The 20,176-nt window shown below is 38.5% G+C and overlaps 2 protein-coding genes across 6 annotated transcripts in view; one reads left to right on the top strand and one right to left on the bottom strand.

Moving 5' to 3' along the window:
• The first annotated feature begins 914 nt into the window (after nt 1–914).
• Nucleotides 915–4,792, top strand: LOC128863300 (armadillo repeat-containing protein gudu). The gene is made up of 5 exons (XM_054102407.1): nt 915–1,798; nt 1,865–2,087; nt 3,274–4,087; nt 4,154–4,368; nt 4,463–4,792. Exons 1-5 carry the CDS (start codon nt 993–995, stop codon nt 4,604–4,606), a joined length of 2,202 nt encoding a protein of 733 aa, XP_053958382.1. The 5' UTR covers nt 915–992; the 3' UTR covers nt 4,607–4,792.
• Nucleotides 4,793–8,688: 3,896 nt separating this feature from the next.
• LOC128865353 (ras-related and estrogen-regulated growth inhibitor-like protein) overlaps nt 8,689–20,176 on the bottom strand; it is a 70,713-nt gene continuing 59,225 nt past the window's right edge. For 4 of the 5 annotated variants that reach the window (XM_054105597.1, XM_054105600.1, XM_054105598.1 and 1 more), the window contains exons 2-7: nt 11,475–11,609; nt 11,124–11,272; nt 10,906–11,064; nt 9,710–9,862; nt 9,455–9,638; nt 8,689–9,362 (exon numbers count right to left, since the gene is read on the bottom strand). In XM_054105597.1, the coding sequence (XP_053961572.1) occupies nt 9,121–9,362; nt 9,455–9,638; nt 9,710–9,862; nt 10,906–11,064; nt 11,124–11,272; nt 11,475–11,583 (996 nt within the window). In that variant the 5' untranslated portion in view covers nt 11,584–11,609 and the 3' untranslated portion in view covers nt 8,689–9,120. The remainder of the gene's footprint in view (nt 9,363–9,454; nt 9,639–9,709; nt 9,863–10,905; nt 11,065–11,123; nt 11,273–11,474; nt 11,610–20,176) is intronic. The other variant, XM_054105601.1, reaches the window with a different exon arrangement.

Below are 20,176 nucleotides of genomic sequence, written 5' to 3'. Positions count from 1 at the left end.
AACGCCAATGGTTAAATAAAGATGAAACACCAGAACCGACCCCTAGAGATGGCGGTGAAGAAGATTCTCCTGTCTATTTGGTGGAATATGGCCGGTATTGTTTATTATAAACTTCTGGAACCAAACCAGACGATAACTGCTGATTATTATTCCCATCAGCTATCAAACCTGAATGAGGCACTTAACAAAAATCGACCGTCTTTAGTGAATACACGCAAAGTTTTGTTTCGGCACGACAACGCAAGACCTCATACCTCGTGAACGAGTTCGGATGGGAGGTAATGCCGCATCCACCATACTCTCCGGATATTGCACCTTGTGATTATCACCTTTTCCGACTTTAACCTCATATGAGTAACAAGAACTACTCCTCAAAAGAATCTATAAAAAGGGATATCGAAGCGTATTTTGGCTCCAAGGACAAAAAATTCTTCGAGCAGGGAATTAAAAAGTTGCCCAACGTTTAGGCAACTTTTTAAGGAAGGCATTGTAAATAATGAAGGAAAATATATTAATATAATAATAAAATATAATAATTATTGATCAATAAATACTTTAAACATCTTTTTTATTAATATTAAAACCACCTGGGATACGCGCCAATCACGGGCAGTCTTATTATTCGATGACTCACCTTTCTCCAGTCAAGACTCTTAGGGCCTTGCTACTGTGAAGACTGTGATGGCTGTTTTAGTAAATGGTTTAATAATTAGGGACAGGGACTGGTGTGATGATTTCAATTTCATGCAAACGTCTTCTTTTACTGTTGGCTACCTGCGGCGTGCTGATATACTGGCAACACGGTTTCCTACTCACCCGCCCGCTATTCATATCCCACACTGTTTCCATAGCAACATAAATTCGCTCCGATCGAAATAAAATAAATAACAACCGCTTTGACAACCCAACAAGCATTGAAAATTCATATTTTATATATTTCTTACGTTACATTGGTTTTTGCTTAATCGTTTCTTCATAAAACCAATATCGACATGGCCAATGCAGATGAGGATGAAGAACTTGTGAACGTCCAGTCACTACAGGATAAAATGGTGGAAATCCCACCGGAAAAGGAAAAACATTTTAGAGAGGTTCATACACAAAATCTGCTAAGCCAGCAACAACAGCTGGAAGGGCAACATAAATCGGAGTTGGAGGAACAACAGCGACAGCAAAAACTGAAGGAAGAGGAACGGCAAAAGAAGAAAAAAGAAGCACGCCGACGTGTGCATGATACGTGTGGCAGCTGTCCGGAACATTTCTATAGCAGCAATAAAGCTATTGCCGCCCAAGACTCCGACTCGACAGAGGTCGAATCATCGACGGAAGAGGAGGAACGTTGGAAGGACATTGCGCGCGCTGCTGAAATACCCGCTGACTATTATAATATACAGAAGTTGATTAAGTACATTAAAGCGGGCAATCAAACGGCTACCATTGTCTCACTCTGCTGCCTCCGGGACTATGATTTGCGCACACAAATCAATCAAATGGCCGTACATGATATTGGCGGTTTGGAGGTGTTAGTCAACATACTTGAATGTACTGAGTCCCACTGTTGCTTGGGAGCGCTTTATGTACTCTCCGAGATCTCGCTAAATATTGATATACGTAAGACAATCGTGGATTTAGGTGGCGTACCATTGATTGTGGATATTTTGAGCGCACTCTCGCGCGATCTCAAGACAATGGCTGCGGAAACGTTGGCTAATGTGAGCAAGGTACGTTTGGCTAGAAAATATGTGCGCTCCTGTAATGGCATACCCAAGTTGGTCGATATGTTAGATGTGAATTTGCGGTAAGTGCTGTGCAGAGTTTAATCGCTCATACAGTTGCATTCATTACAATTTATGTTTGTTTCAAGTATACTGAAAACTCCGCTTGAGGAGCTAAACGCAAGCGATCTGGAATGTTTGTATATGGCACGCGCGGGGGCACGTGCACTCTGGTCGCTCTCTCTCTCTCGCCACAATAAGGAGCTGATGCGTAAAAGTGGCATTGTGCCATTAATGGCTCGCTTGCTCAAGTCCTGTCATACGGATGTGGTTATACCTATTATGGGTACCATACAGGAATGCGCATCACAGGTAAAAACAAAGAAATTACAAATTCTGCCGCATATTAATTTTAGGTAAAAATATACAAAATCAGCGGTTCAGGAGCAGGACTGCATAGTTAATAAGAGAAAATCTGAAAGTATGGATATTACTACAATAATTGAGTGCTTGGATGTTTCTTAAGTTAGGTTAGGCTTGGTTAAATAATCGGCTTTTACCACTCGTTGGCTCACTGTGCTACTCAGGAGATCTCACGCAGACTTATATATATACTTGAAAAGCTCTGCAATTAAGAGGGTCGTAAGCTTTACGCGAGTATCGTAGGCGATGGAACAATGAGTCGTATGAGCTTTACCACCATATAGATTTAGCGCAATGAATAAAGATCCTGCGGCTTCGTTGGCTTGGCCATGTCGTCCGAATAGATATAAACGCTCCTGCTCTGAAAGTATTTGATGCGGTACCAGCTGAAGGTAGTAGAAGAAGAGAAAGGTGTCGTCTGCGTGGGAAAGATCAGGTGAAGGAGGACTTGGCTTTATTAGGTATGTCCAAATGGCGCCGGTGAGCATGAGAAAGAAAAAACTGGTGCCCTTTGTTAAACTCGGTTGAAATACCTTAAGCGGTTATCGCGTAATTTAAGAAGAAGAAGGTTTAGGTTGTCTAAAAGGCTGTGAATGGCGCACAAAGGCAGACGGTGTCGGGGTAGAGTATAGAGGCCGTGACTATAAGCCCACGGCGATCGAATTCGGCCATATTATCGATGCCAAAACATTTTCTGTGAAACCTGTATGGAGGAGGAATCATTTGCGAATGTCCCGACCTTTGAAAAAAGAACCGCAGATTTTTGGGAATCATTTCTTCGAGTACTTGAACAGTTTAGGCACGGTTTCTTTGGGGATTATATGAAGCCAGAAAAGATGGGGATAGTTTGAGGATATGTAGGGATAAGTTTGCATGGTTTTAAGTGATTTCAGAAAGCGCGTACTCTCCTAGATATGCATTTTCTTGATTTAGTCAAACTATGGTAGTCACGAGTTCCGTATGCAACCACAGTCCAAGTGAAGTATTTGGTTGCTAAAAGAAACCTATCTAACCGCTCGTGAACGCCATCTTTCGTATGTATGGATCTTAAAGAATCTTTTACTCTACCATCTTAATTCACTATTTAAGTACCACGTTGCTTTTAAAATCTCCTTTGGATCACTTTCTAACCTAGCCCAAATTTCAACTGGCCATCACCACCGAGGGCATGATCGCGGATATTGTTACGCATCTGCAATCGGATAGTTTGGATTTGAAGACCGAAGGCAGCACCGCTATTTACAAATGCGCCTTCGATCAGACCACACGTGATTTAGTACGTTCCGCTGGCGGTTTGGAACCACTTGTCGCCATAATCAAAGACAAAAATGTGCGTGATAACAAAAAGTTGATGATTGGCGCTGCAGGCGCCATTTGGATGTGCGCCGTCTCGGATGCAAATGTCAAGAAACTCGACTCATTACGTCTCATTAATCATCTTATACCACTGCTGAACGATGATTCAGACGATGTGATTACGAATGTGGTTGGCGCCATTGCGGAATGTGTGCGCTTCCAAAATAATCGCGAAGTTTTGCGTGCAGCTGGTGGTTTGCCAGCGTTGGTTTCACTACTAAATTCCTCGCATCCACCGCTTTTGGTTAATTTGGCTAAGGCGCTGAAGGAATGTGCTGAGGATCTTGATAGTATGCGTATACTAGAGGATTTGGATGCAGTGCGTCTGACGTGGTCGTTATTGAAGAACACAGATACACAAGTACAGGCATACGCCGCTTATGCCATCTGTCCGTGTGTGCGTAATGCGCGTGAGTCTGGAGAGTTGGTGAGAAGCTTGGTGGGCGCTATGGAACTGGTTGTGGACTTGCTTAAGTCCCACGATACGCAGGTGTTGTCGGCAGTTTGTGCCGCTATAGCAACAATTGCGAGGGATACTACTAATTTGGCGATTTTAACGGATCTCAAAGTGATCTACAAGTTGGCTGACTTGGGTGCGTATGAATATTTGAAAAATAAGTAACAAAACCAATAGGTCGTAAAAATTCTTTTCGGCGTAGTCAATACCAACGAGGATATGCTGCGTGAAAACTTGGCCGCTGCCATAGCAAGCTGTGCTACATTTGGAAATAATACACAGGAGCTGGGACTCTTGCGCACTGTCACACCGATCGTTAGCTATTTGACCAGCAACAATCCAGCTGTACATCGCACTACCGCCATGGCGCTGGAGAATTTGTCTACGGATCCGCAAAATTGCATCATTATGCACCAGGTGAGTGAGTGATTTACAGGACTCGGTTTAAGATGTGTGTATGTGTGTTTATGCGTGGTGTTTTTATTATTTGATTACTTTCCTTCATTTTCAGAGTGGCGTGGTGCCCTTCTTGCTGGAGTGTGTCGGTTCCACTAACAAAGAAACACAACTGGCTGCTGCCGGTTGCCTGCGCAATATACGCGAATTGGCTTTGCGTGCCGAGGAGTATCTGCTGAAAATCGATGAGGAGTATTAACTGTACCTCGATGCTACTGCTGTTGTTGAAAACTGTCGATTTATAACAGACGAATGACGCAAATCTTGGTGTCTTATGGCATATTTGCATATATTTTTTCTTATTTATTACTTGCCCTGGACTTTTGTGCGCGAAAATGTATTTTTGTCCAACAGCTTCTTGTGCACTGCAATAAATGGCATTGACTTAGCATAAACCAATAGTTTCTCGTAGCTGTAGATATTCTTAGGAACATAGATGTATGCACTACTTTGCTTCTTTGTTTCCCTATTTAGGGTGAGTTCATGAAACTCCTCGAGGGATTGTTATCTTGCCGCGATGAGGAGTTAAGCCTCCTGTGCAAAGAGCGCCTTAAGTGCAATGATGCTGAGAGCGATGCCGGCGGTAGCGTAGTTACTAGTAGGGCTTCCCAAGCCGGTCAGATCGACGGTGAGTATCGAAGCAGAAAACAATTCGCCTAGTAGCTTCTGACGTCATGACCATCAAAAGTTTTTTCTAATATCGTCGTCCTTTCGCAGGCAATAGCAAACTTTCGAGTGTATTTCTGCCATGAAAAAGTTTGTCATAAAAAAATATCTGCCGTTCGGAGTCGGCTTAAAACTGTTGGTCGTTCTATTTGTGAGTTGGGCCAAACACCTATGTAACAGAAATGTACGCGCCCATCATTTATTTTTTGTTTTAGTAGCCTCTGACCACAGGTTAGTGGCGGCTACAGCAGGCGTCCGTCTTGCAACAAGCAGCTCGCGTTATAAATGTGTTACTAGGGTATGCCCATATATCTGGAAATTTCAGCGTGCAATTAAAGGTAGCAGCGCTAACATTGGATTAGAAAACCTGGGCTAATCCACCAACTTATCGATGAAAACTGATTACAGAAACCCAAGAACAAAGTAGAGAAGAAGAAAATAATTCAGAACCCACGTTGATGACCGAATTGGATATTGGAAGGTACACACCCTATACGATATAGGTAAACTGGAACAATTAACAATGGAATTCCAAAGGTTCAATATTAAAATCTTGGGCATGCATGATTCCTTTATGCTGAACCAATTGCCAACACACGGAATATGAACGGAGAAGGGAAAGCCAGCTTTATAAAGGGTTTTTTTAGCAGTTTACCAGCCCCTGCCAGAGGGGTGTGGTTGCCGATAGCCAACGCCTAGTCCATCTAAGGGTAGGCCCACGAAACATACTGTTTCAACAGGTTGGGCCCAGAGTGAGAGGGGCGTTAGGTGAGTGGGTCAGAGAGTGCATGTGAATAGGTGGTTAGTATCGTGCGGTGGACTTTCACATGTCAGACGTATATGACATATTTAAGCCCCGTAATATTACATTTGGTTTATCCCAGAGCACCAGTTCTGCTTACCAAAAGTGGCCCACTGCACATATTATATCATGACCTCAACCTATATCTAATATCAAGAAAGGTGAGGTTCTTATCCATTTAAAGTTTGAGAATAGGTTAAAATCATTTCAACCCTAAGGCCTCTAGTCATTCGCTTTACCAGATTAGATTATTTTACATACATTTGCAATGGACCAGCTATCCAGAGGGAAACTTCGGAAGGAACAGCTACTGTCAGACATATATGAGTATGTATGTGCCTTGGGGACGATTCTAGATAGGTAGGAGTTTAACCTACTGCAATTCGTTTGCAAGAGGGGGTGGTTGGACTGCGATAACGACATTCGAAAGTCGGGAGTCTTTCAAAAGTGACGCCTAGATGTGAGTTTTTGGACTGATGGAACCATTTGCCCCCTTTTTCTTCGAAGATGAAAATGAAAGAGCTGTTGATTTCAATGGACATCGCTATTGGACAACTTATTGAACATTTTTTTGTGACCCGAGCTTGAAGAAACAGACACAGACGACCTTTATTTTCAATAAGATGGAACCACAAGTCACATAATCCGGGAAAACAACGCATTATTGCGATCTAAGTTTCCCGGTCGATTAATTTCACGTAATGGTGACATAAACTGGTCACCCAAATCATGCGACCAAACTCTACTCGACTACTCTTTGAGGGGTTTTTCGAAAATGAAAGTCTATGTGATAATAAAAAGCCCACAACAACTCCCAAGTCTGAAACGTAACATTCGGATCGAGATTGCAAAGCTAATATAAATGCGCCATATGTGAGCGAGTCCTTGAAATTGTTACGGATGACAGCTTTTAGTGGTGTATAAGGTGGAACGATGAGCTAGACCAAAGCGCACCTGTTAAAACGGCTGGGTCATATAACAAGAATGGACGATACGAAGGCGCCGAAGAAAATTGTAGAAGCCAGAGCGTTCAACAATAGAGCAAGAGGAAGACCGAGAACAAGATGGGCCGACGAATTCAAGGAGGACATCAATGAACTTGAGGTAAGGAATTAGAAAAAAGTCGCAAGCGATCGAGATGTATGGAGGCCCCTCGTGCAGCAGGTCGAAGCTCACAAAGAGCTGTAGCGCCAAAAGATGATGATGATGACTGCCGGTAGACGTGCTCATGGTGGACATATAAATCACGTAATTTTTCATATATAATTTTTAAGGAACGTATTTTAAATAAAAATAGTGAAATCTGAAATAAACTACAATAAATTTTTAAATGTTGGTGCGCGACCAACATACGGGAGCGCGTAGGTTCGAATCTCCGTGCATGAAACAACAAAATGTTGAAAAAAGTATTTTCTAATAGCGGAAAAATGGCGGAAAAATGCCATGAAAAAGCTCCTCATAAAAATCATTTGCCGTTCGGAGTTAGCTTAAAACTATAGGCTCGTCCATTGGTGGAACAACATCAAGACGCACACCATAAACAGGAGGAGGAACTCGTCCAAGCACCTACCAGAAGTGTACGCATTCTTTACAATGAAATATCAAGAAAACCTAGAATTCACTCGAATATCATTAAATTCATAAAACGCAGTAGGTATTGGAGGATTTCTGCCATGTGTTGTCCCGAAGTTTTCTGGTAAAAATTTGTGTGAAGTCCTCAAAGGACTGGTTATCCAGTTGAAGCTTTTCAGAGTCTTCTTCTTCTTCTTTATTATACTTTAGGATTAAATCCTGTTCTTCAACAATTTTTGTACAAGCGATACAATTTGTTTGGATTATATTGTATGTAAAAATTTTCAATTATCGATGTCCAACTGCATGTCCAACACTCACTCGAGCGTTTGAGAGGGCATACTGGTAGCCTCGTAATCATCGGCTTTCCCGTTATTACTGATTTAGCCAATCTATTGTCGGGCATGTGTAGTACATGGTTTTTCCATTTCCTTTTTCGTCTTCGGCTCCACCTAACAGTGCTTTATGAATCGCATACCCCGCTAATTTCTTCGCTTTGCATAAGATCTCTGCGTCTTTGTCCTGTGATTGATGGCAATGTTGCCATCTCAACCTTGTTGTTGTTGTTGTAGCAGAGTACTAAACCCTGTCAGTGCAATGTAGATTACCGGTCGTCTTCGTCTAGCTCAACTAACGGTAGATCCCGGAAACTTTCTGTTTCGACAGGTTGGGCCCAGAGGGGAGGGGTGTTCGATGAGTGGGCTTGATGGGGCATGTGAAAAGGTGATTAGTATCGTGCGGGGTGCTTTCATATGCTCCATCTCATTGCTTGTTGTTCTGCAATTGTATCCGCTCGGGTTTCAACGGCATAGGTGACTACTTGTCAGAGTAAACCCAATATTACTCTCTCTCTCTTTTGGTATGCGAAATTTTTAAATATTTAATATGTCCGCTTGCACACGAATCAAATTTATTTTATAATGCACCTTTTCAGATAGGTCAGGTTAGGTTGACCTGGCTGGCTGAAAGCCTCCACATAGACCTATTGGTCCTTGGTGCTACCAGATGGAGCTAGACCTTTACGTTTCTTTGTAGTAGACATCTTGTAATACGTCTGCGTCTTTTGCGAATCTAGGAGAAAAGGTGACTTTTCCGATAAATTAATATGGACTTGACTTTACCGGACTGCCCTGATTCTGAAATTGTCTTTCTTTCCTATTATTTTGTTTCATATCACGATTCACAATAAAACGCAGAGCTCATCTTGAAATAAGATTTTGGTAAATTAGCGCAATCTATAATATTTTTGCTTACATTTATTTATGCACATTGATACATACAATATGAAACCTTCAGTACTCCAAATACTTAGCCAATACATACAATCAATACATAGAAAAATACATGTAAAAAACATATGCACTCGTATTATATCTTAGTGTAATGGTAATAAATAGCTGCAATTATAAATAATTGCCCTCATGAATATATAAATACTATGCTTATGTGTGTGTGTGTGTCTATCAATAAGCGTGCAACGCACCCATTTAGCGTTTGAACTTTTCTTCCAATGAAAAATATTCAATAATTTATTTGTACATCAAGCAAAGCTTAGCAACTCTCAAATCAACTAAGTAATGAAAGTTTGTTGCAGTTTTATAAAAAGCCGCTCGAATACACTCCGCTCATCCACCATCTTGAGTTGAGTTCTCCTCAACGTTAAGTACCAATGGTCAACAGCTGCCATTGCTGCCGCGTGTCGAAATGCTCATGCGACGCTCAACCCGATTGGTGTGTGTCATCAAGCAACCAGGGGGCGGGTAACGCCAGCGACGCGGACGCGACAATAATGTACCATCGGTAGAGGCTCTACTCCGGAATGGTGTATTGATGTCGATGCGAGAGCTGTGTAAGCTGTCCGAGCCGAGTTCGTCAGTGGATCCGGCATGATCATTCTCCTTAAGGCAGGCATTGCCTACAAAGTTTAGAAATTATGTTAGTAATCAGAGATTTACTATAGCTGCAGGGGGGGATTTTATTTGGAGTTTCTTCCTTATTAAAATTTACCAATTATGAAGAAGGATCTGCGTGTTCCGTTGGTAAGCGCCGCCGAGTCATAGAAAGAGCAACTTGAGTCGGGGCTTTGTATTGATGTGGATGTGTTTTGTACATCACTGGTGGAACGTTTCAGTTTGGGAAACTTGCTGAAGACGCGCCAAAAGCGAAATACATCGCGAAACACTGATTGAACCTGCAAATAAGTTTTATATAAGATTACTCGGCTTCTCAGTACGAAAATTTATATAAATTTAATACACTCACTTGTTCTATACTCTCTCTCACAGAGATCTCATGAAAGCAGGCACATGATAGTTCACGAAATCGGCGTTGACCTTCCTCAAGACTTACCATTCGATCCTCCGTTTGATCGGTTTTGTTGCCCACTAAGATTACTGGCACATGGGAGAGAGAATCCTGTAGAGAGAGACCAATGCTTAAATTAAGCTACCTGAGTTTCTGAGTTTGTGTATGTGCGCATGCTATCTAATCTAAAGGGTGGTTGAATTTCAAGGGCCGATGTTGAATGTGAACCACACCTAAACGTCAAGCTTTTTCTGCATTTCATTTGATATATTTCAATTTCAGACGAACTTAATTTGAACCAGTGAGAGATACACAATCGAGCAACGCGTTAAAGTTATTCAGACTTATTATGAAAACGGGCGTTCAAATCAAAATGCATATCGCGCACTTCGTGAAGAAAATCATCTTCAGTGATGAGGCACATTTTCACCTCAGTGGATTCGTCAATTAGCAGAATTGCCGCATTTGGGCGAATGATAAACCAAGAGTGATTGCCGAAAAACCAATGCACCCACAAAGAGTGACTGTTTGGTGCGCTTTATGGGCCGGCGGCATCATTGGGCCGTATTTTTTCCAAAATGAGGCCGGTCAGGCAGATACTGTGAATAGTGTTCGCTATCGTGAGATGATAACGAACTTTTTATGGCCCGAATTGGAAGTTATGGATGTGGACGATATGTGGTTTCAACAGAACGGTGCCACTTGTCACACAGCTAACGAAAAAATGGCTCTTTTGCGCGAAAAATTTGATGGCCAAATAATCTCACGTCGCGGTGATGTCAATTGGCCGCCAAGATCAAGTGATTTGACACCGTTGGACTTCTTTCTTTGGGGTTATTTGAAAGAAAAGGTATACGTTGATAAGCCAGTAACAATTCAAGAGTTAAAGGATGAGATAATTCGTCACATTAACGGCATAGAATCTCAATTATGCCTCAAAGTCATCGAAAATTTGGACCATCGGATGGAGGTGTGCCGCCGAGGCCGCGGCAGTTATTTGGCCGATATATTATTTTATACGTACTTGAACTATACCAATATTATCATAATAAAGGGAAATGGCAATAATTTCCTAAAAACTTTGTATTTTATTCAAAATCAACACCGGCCCTTGAAACTTAACCACCCTTTATAATCTCACCCTAGCCACCCACCTTACTACTTGAGCCCAGTTTACGGCGTCGTTTAATATAGTTGATCAAAAACTTCAGCCGATTGCACTCATCAAAACTACATTTATCCGTAACTGAGTACATCAGTATGAATGCGTCCGCCCAACGTATGTTAAACTCCAAGCGTTCGGGATCCTTATCCTGGAAGATTTTTGTTCGTAGTTAAAGAGCGATAAAAAGAAAATTTAAATTTTTTTTACATTTTTACTTACATCCGGGTCGTCAGCGGCGTCCAATATATCAAACTGTATGAGTTCATTGTCAAATGTGGTGTTATGTGTATACACCTGTTCCAGGGTGGGGTCGTATTCGCCAATGAAGCGACGTGTTATAAATCGCACAACCATAGCTGTTTTAGAGAGGGCGGAAAGTGAGAACATAAGAGATTACTTGCAAATAATTCCAGTTAGAAGGAGAAAGATCAGATGGTTAGTTAACGTGGCGATTCATCCAGAATGCAACTAGTGCTTTGAAAATATTTTCAGGAACGGGATATTTTTTTTAAATTTCACCTCCTGAGTACATATAATTCGGACTACATTTGTGCTTACCTGATTTTCCAACTCCGTTCTGTCCCAGCACAATCACTTTGACTTGTTTATGCTTTGTGGTGTGTATTCCCATTTTGGCAAAGGAAGATTTCGGCGATGTGATATTCATTATGCAAAAGCTACGTTAAAAGTTACCTTGAATAGGAAAATAAATGAACATTTTACCTTTTTGTTTATTAAGGGGTTATACGCAGTTATGACTTTCAAAAAAATCGATTTTTTTATTGCATTTTTGTAATGTACATATATTCAAAAGTATACACACGAAATTTGAAGTAGATCTAAGCAATACTTTCGGAGTTATACCTAAATATGTAGAGATGCCTCGGCACGTTTTAAGGTAGGTATTGAAACTTTAAACGTGTTTTTTTCAAAACGGCATTTTTCAAGTCCGTGTACACGATATCTCGAAAACGGCTTGTTTGATCGGTCAACCGTTTTAACTCAATCTTTAAAGATACATTTTCTAGTAATTAATTGTTCCTTTTGTAAATCTGATACTTATTTTCCATTTTATAATCAATTTACGGCCAAATTTTAACGTAAAAATCGAAATCATTTCTTTTAAAAGCTGCCATTTTGTAAAAATTCACTATTTTGATTAGGTGAACGATTAATTACTAGATAATCTAATATATTAACAAAATTTGTTTGGTTTTTTGATTTCAGGTAATCCAATCCTGAGTTACGATGTACACCGTAAATCGTCTTTTTTTAAAGGAGGTTCCAGAAATCGCCTGCAGCGCGCTCTATAATCAACATTTTCATAAATAAAAAAATTTGTTACGTTCTTGAAGGATGCTTTTATAACCGCCAACAATTTTCAAATTAAAATATTCTGAAGTTTCTTCAGGATAAATCCTTGACAACCCGTCTTTTATTTGCTTCATAACTGCGTATAACCCCTTAAGATAGGAGGTAGAAGAAGTTTAAATTATTTAGATAAAAACATTCGAGGTAAAGTAAGGTATACCCCAATGGATAAACTTAGTTGTTTTTCCATTTAGAAAAAGTAATTGATGCTACACGAGGTGTGCTCAAAAAGTATCACGAATTTTGAATTTTCGGAAGTCACGTATATTCGAATTTCGAGTTTTTGTGGCGATATGTTGGTACTCATGCCTCTCACTCATGCCGACGAGTTCGGCCATTTTGAATGTTCAATTAATTGTTGACAGCTGCTTTGCTTGCACGTGTTTCGGCTCGTCTTCGATTTTTACCAATTAAAAAAGATTGATCAAAGAACCTGTATCAAATTTTGTGTGAAAAAGGAAATTAAGTGCGCGGATGCATTCCGAATGTTGACTGCGTCATACGGAGAAGTTACTTTGGACCAAAGCAACGTTTATCGGTGGTACAAAATGTTCTCAGAAGGTCGAGAAGATGTGAACGACGAAAAGCGTGCCGGACGCCCGAGTGAAGAAAATGGTATTGGCCAATCGTTGAATCACCGTTAGAGAAGTTGCTGATGACCTAGACATATCGATTGCTCGTTCAATTTTTTTCAATGATTTGGGCATGAGACGGGTCGCCGCAAAATTCGTACCAAAACTGCTCAATTACGACCAAAAGCAACATCGCATGAACATTGCTAATGAGATGTTGGAGTCTGTCCGCGACGACCCAAATTTGCTCCAGATGGTCATAACTGGTGACGAATCGTGAGTTTATGGTTATGACATGGAAACCAAAGCTCAACCATCTCAATGGAAGCTGCCGCACGAAACAAGACCGAAAAAAGCGCGGCAAGTTTGGTCGAATGTAAAAGTTTTGCTTACCGTTTTCTACGATTGCAGAGGCGTTGTGGATCATGAGTTCTTGCCACAGGGTAAAACGGTCAATAAGGAATATTACCTGCGCAATTTTCGCTAAGCAATCCGCCAGAAACGCCCGGATTTGTGGAAGAACAAAAATTGGCTCGTGACCATGAAAGGACGACGCTACACTACGATTGACGAGACAAAGGCGGCATAGAAGGAGGAGCTGAACAAGTTAAAAAAAAAATGATTTTTTGAAGTGCTTCGAAGATTGGAAAAAAACGTAGGCACAAGTGCATAATATCTCATGGGGATTACTTTGAAGGGAACAAAATAGATACGAGTATAAATGAATAAATAAATAATTTTTGAAAATACACAAAATTCGCGATACTTTTTGCACACCCCTCGTAGGCCTAAGTGAGAGAAAAATTCCATGGAAATATTTTTATAGAAAGCACTGAGTGCATAGAAGAAGTAGAGTTACATATCCGTCAGTGCATCCAAAAATTATTTTCGTAAATGTGTCGAACAAAATAGTTAATTGACAATTGTGAAGAGTTGATGAAGGGAATACTTCAGCTTGTTAAGCACAACCACAAATGATTTATATATATATATATATATAATTGGCGCGTACACCCTTTTTGGGTGTTTGGCCGAGCTTCTCCTCGTATTTGTGGTGTGCGCCTTGATGTTGTTCCACAAATGGAGGGACCTAAAGTTTCAAGCCGACTCCGAACGGCAGATATTTTTATGAGGAGTTTTTTCATGTTTGCATTTCTCAACTATCATTCTTTCAATAAAAAACAAAACAAAAACAAAAACAAAAACGAAAAAAATTATAACAGCCTTTGGGTCAGCGGATCTTTATAAACCCAAACATTGAGTAGACTTTGCAAGTAACGCAATCCACATGAGAAAAAACGTTAGTTTGCACTCAAGGAGTATTCTCAAAACTTTAATTTCCATTTTCCAAGGTAAAAAAGGACCTCTGTTGCGCCGCTTCTTATACGCTTCCTCGTAACAGAGCACTGCCGTTCTTCGCTCTACTTAACATTTATTCCCCTTCATTCTACCCATATTACCCTACGCTCTTAAACTGTTGCGCTCTCACAAAATTCATTTCTGTAACTCTTCAACTCATTCAATTGCCTATTGTGAACAAATGGAATCAAAGTTCCGCGGGCATGTTTTACTCTTTTGAAAGAGTAAGTTACTGCTTATTCTATTTTGATTAGGGGTCGGATACTAAGTTAAACACAAGTGTAAGGCTTAAATTGTCAGCCCATTAATTATAAAGAAATTGTAATCAAATATTTCAGTGAATTTCCTACAACACTTAAAGTGCGGTTTTAAATTTCGCATCCAATTTCACAACCACCTATGAAATAATTGAAGGTGGTCGCAGTGGCTGAGTACCCATCAAATGATAGAAAAAGTTTTTTCTAAAGCGGCCGGGCCTCGGCAGGCAATAGGAAACATCCGACTGTATTTCTGCCATGAAAAAGCTTCTAATAAAAATTTTTTAGCCGTTCGGAGTTGCCTTGAAACTGTAGATACCTCCATTTGTGGAGCATCAGGACGCACGACATAAATAGGAGGAGGTGCTCGGCCAAATACCCAATAAAAGGAGATAATCATTGAAATTTCTAGCGAATGGACTAAAAATAGATGCTCGGTCGTTCTCTAGTTGTGACAAACAAAGCGCGTGAGTTTTTTGGGCTTTTATGCGGATCAGAGCGTACTTCAGTCAAAAGCTCTCTGCACTGACAATTGTGATAGTAAATTTACCACAATTTTTTAGGTTATTAAAAAACTTCTAAAGCGACAACTTGTTTGAAATTAGATAACTCAATTAGGAGTATAAAGTGAAGCAAAACGAAATGGGAAATATTTATAAAGAAAAACATAAACAAAAAAAGAGATTGTCTGTAAAGTCGGTTTACTGACGATAGTTTAACGTGATAACGTCATAAGAAAATACTGATTGAATGGTTGCATTTTTCAAAAAAAAATTTTAATTTTATTTGTTTGATAGATATTTTGTATGGATATAGAGAATGAGTTAACATTAACATAACATAATATATTGTACTTTAACATAACATAACATAACATAACATAACATAACATAACATAACATAACATAACATAACATAACATAACATAACATAACATAACATAACATAACATAACATAACATAACATAACATAACATAACATAACATAACATAACATAACATAACATAACATAACATAACATAACATAACATAACATAACATAACATAACATAACATAACATAACATAACATAACATAACATAACATAACATAACATAACATAACATAACATAACATAACATAACATAACATAACATAACATAACATAACATAACATAACATAACATAACATAACATAACATAACATAACATAATATAACATAACACAACATAACATAACACAACATAACATAACATAACATAACATAACATAACATAACATAACATAACATAACATAACATAACATAACATAACATAACATAACATAACAAATTACCCCGTATTAAAGCACTTATCAACAGCTTTCATTTGATACCCATATTGTACATATACAACCAAAGGTTACCCGGGTCCACGTTTTGACCTATATCTCGAGACCCCAGTCACGGAGCGGCATGAAAAATACTCTGTACTAAAGCATTCACCAACAGCTTTCATTTGATACCCATATTGTACATACACGTCCGAAGGTTACCCGGGTCCACGTTTTGACCTATATCTTGAGACCCTATCTACCAATAGGTATTCACACTATACGGAAATCATCTTCAATACCTACTTAACAATGTGTGTAAGTTTGGTTTAATTCGGTTCAAAGACACGGCGGGTCCACGTTTTGGCATATATTTCGAGACCCTAGTCATCAATAGGTATGAAAATTACCCCGTATTAAAGCACTTATCAACATCTTTCATTTGATATGTATATTGTACAAACACATTCTAGGGTCCACGTTTTGGTCTCTATCTCGAGACCCTAGTCACGGAGCGGATGGAAATATCTGAACTAAAGCATTCACCAACAGCTTCCATTTGATACCCATATTGTACATACACATCCGAAGGTTACCCGGGTCCACGTTTTGACCTATATCTCGAGACCCTATCTACCAATAGGTATCCAAACCATACGGAAACCATCTTCAATACTTCCTTAACAATGTGTGTAAGTTTGGTTTAAATCAGTGCAAAGACACGGCGGGTCCACGTTTTGGCATATATTTCCAGACCCTCGTCATCAATAGGTATGAAAATTACCCCGTATTAAAGCACTTATCAACAGCTTTTATTTGATACCCATATTGTACATACACAACCAAAGGTTACCCGGGTCTACGTTTTGACCTATATCTCGAGACCCCAGTCACGGAGCGGCATGAAAAATACTCTGTACTAAAGCATTCACCAACAGCTTCAATTTGATATCCATTTGTACAAACACATTCTAGGGTCCACGTTTTGGTCTCTATCTCGAGACCCTAGTCACGGAGCGGCATGAAAAATACTCTGGACTAAAGCATTCACCAACAGCTTCCATTTGATACCCATATTGTACATACACTTTCGAAGGTTACCCGGGTCCACGTTTTGACCTATATCTCGAGCCCTATTTCCAAAATAAAATATAATCCATGTTACTCGTGGAGGATGTGGCTTTCGAATGGTGAAAGAATTTTTAAAATCGGTCCAGTAGTTTTTGAGCCTCTTCATTACAAACAAACAAAGTTTTCCTCTTTATAACATTAGTATAGACAACATATCTTATAAGGTATATGGTAAATATTACCATACATTTTTTCCTTCATATATAATAAAAAAATTAATAATAACTTTAAAGCAACAGGTATTATTAACAAACTTGGTTTTATTTTAAATTCTTCAAGTGAATCAAATTAATAATAATCAATAAGAAGGCATATGCAAATACAAATACGTGAATTTATATATGTACATATGCGCATATACATACATATATACGCTCACTTAAGTAGGAGAGAGCAAGATGTCGAACGTTGCCGTTCGTTTGCTTTGTTTGCTTTGTCGTTCGTTCCGCGCTTTCGCTTGCAGTTCATGCAATGCAATGAGCAAGGTAACGACAAATGAGCAAGGTAACACTAATGAGCAAGGTAACACTAATGAGCAAGGTAACGACACATTTTTTCGTGCGTGCAGCCTGTTAAATCGAATTATAAGACGTTATCACGTCAAAAAATTAAAAGCTATTAAATTTTTATTAATTTCAAATTAATTAAAATTTGTTATATTACTTTTTTGCATGAAATTACAAAATTTACTTAATAAAAATTGTGCACCAACTATTAAAGCACGCAAACTCTTTTTTTAGCTTAAAATATTAGAACTACGATTTAATTATTTTATTGCTCTAACTGTTCCTTTGAGCATCTTCGGTTATACACTTGAAGCTCATGAGGAGAATTATTTTTTAAAAGACAAGATTTTCTATTTAACAGTTTATTGCTTACTCATGGATAAAAGCAAACGTTTTTTAACATCTTCTTTGCTTCCCCAAAAAACTCCAATGGGTCAATGCTATGCCAAATGTTTATATCTGCGCAAATGCCAAAAATTTGTTTTTATTAAAAAAAAGTAGAAATGGAACTAATTGTGATTCATGAATTTTTTTGTACATTTCTGTGTAACGGCGGATCAACAGGTCGTATAAGTAACATTGCTTTTTGCACTTGAAAGCTACAGAATGTGTCATATGAGTATAATTTATTTACCTCAGATGCAATTAGTAAAATTTTCATCAAAAATGGTCCTTTTTGAGAAAAGAGTTTTGAGCTCTTAAAGCTTTGAGCTTTAAGCGATTCCAATACCATTTTTATAAAGCAGCTGTATTTGTATTTGGCGGAGAATAACAGCCAAAACTTCCCAACACTCACAGCAGTTAGCCCGAGGAATAAATTACATAGAAAGGCATACGATATGCGAGTAGTTTGATTAAAAAAATTAATATTCTTTTAAGTGGTGGTGTTAGAGGTTATTACCTGCAGATATAGAACTTTTAAGAATGTCTACCAGGCACCCTCTATAAGCCACTTCTCTGCCCGCTATCTCTGGGCTCTACTCACTTAACCAAAAATTTTCATATGAAAGCAACAACAAAGTTATCGAGCAAGACTCGCCGCTAGAGTGTATTTTTCTACCTCATAAAACTGGTATAACTTATTATTTTCGATGTTACCAACTCCATTTTAGGATAGTTTCATTAGACCGCATCATATAGGGAGACTTTTGTTGCTTCAATATTGCGAAATCTCTTTTGGTGTTGCTCATCGTGTTGACACACACTTTGCAATTGTTAGTTTTTAGTCTAAAGTCAAAGGTCCGATAGAGCACGAGCATCACAAGTAACGAGTTGAAGCAACAGCTATTTAGCTATTTTATGTACATATTTTTATTTTTATTTTTATAAATAATAAAAATAAATAATTTATAATAAAAGAAATATATTTATTGTATATAATTTTACAACAAAATCCAAACAACTCAAAGCTCCCACACTCACAAAATTCACAAAAACTTAAAAAATTAACGAAAAAATGCATCAAAATTTCCAACTATTAATTCAGAATTTATAGGAAAATTCTGGGTATGCAGTTTCATAGTTCTTTCCATATTAGTACAACAAAGTAGAAGTTTCAAGTGGATTAATATTCTCATTGATTTTTGATAATTTTTTTTGCGCTGAGGTGTTGAGCATTTTCTTCCATATAAAAGACATATCTTTATAAGGCAGAAAATTCTCACTATCGTATGCGAAATAAAAATGTAATATATAATATATAACATTACCCCATACACACGACTCCGTATTGGGCACACCATAATTACTAGCGTACACCTATTACAGGATAATACATCCAACACCTGCCCCTTCTGCCAAGGCACAGTCAGTGTGCATCATTTACTGGTTTCCTGCCCAGCACTTGCTTCTCAAAGGCATCACCACTTCAGCAAGGCAGATCCTCTTCTACTTTTAAAAGATGCCACTGAAGATAACATAAACAAATTTTACACAGACCTACTCCGTCGTATCTGATCCATCACACATCACCAGCCAGCCGAAAGCCTCTGCTGCTAGCGCTGCGTTTGCTTGAGTTTACTTATAATTTTATTAGGAAAAGTTCTGTTGACCATTTTTTTTAATTTATTAAATTTTTGTGAATGTTACACAATATTTATAGCTTCGAGTTATATGTTTTTGTTGTTATAAAATGCATTATACTTAAAAGAAAGAACTAACTACAACAAAAAAAAAAATGCAATGTATACAAATGCATAACTAAGTCAAACGTGGTAATTCGTCTCGCTCATTTTATTTTTAACACAGTTGACAGCGCTTGAATATACTCCCCTGGTCTTAATCTGATTTAATCCATCTATTCCATTCATGGAATTTTTTTATTTAAAATAATGTATTGAAGTATGTTGTCGGATCATTTGATTGATGAATATTTGTGCTTTGTTATATTACCTTTTTAACTTTCCAATTACGTGCAAGCTCCTACGCATTGCGGTATTGCTGCTTTAATCTTTGATTCCCAACTTTCCTTTGAAATAAGTGACAACATTTCCAATTTTGTTATTCATTGATTCAAGTAGACTAGCCAAAATTCATGTGTATTTCTAATCAAATGTGTTCATCTATCATTTCATTGCTGCTCAAGTATTGTCATGCATATCACAGTGCATTTATTAAATATTTGATTAATTATTTTGATATATATTCAATATTAAATATTCCAATATTTACTACATTCATATGACCTTCTATTGAACTGTCACATGGAGGTTTATGTTAGATGACAGCCATTCTCAGAAATGATAAAATAAAAACATCAGATGCGTTTTTTT

This window comes from Anastrepha ludens, chromosome 5, assembly GCF_028408465.1.
Source record: "Anastrepha ludens isolate Willacy chromosome 5, idAnaLude1.1, whole genome shotgun sequence".
NCBI classification, from domain to species: Eukaryota; Metazoa; Arthropoda; class Insecta; order Diptera; family Tephritidae; genus Anastrepha; species Anastrepha ludens.
Note: the sequence above shows the minus strand (reverse complement) of the source record. Positions and strands in the feature narration are given on the sequence as shown.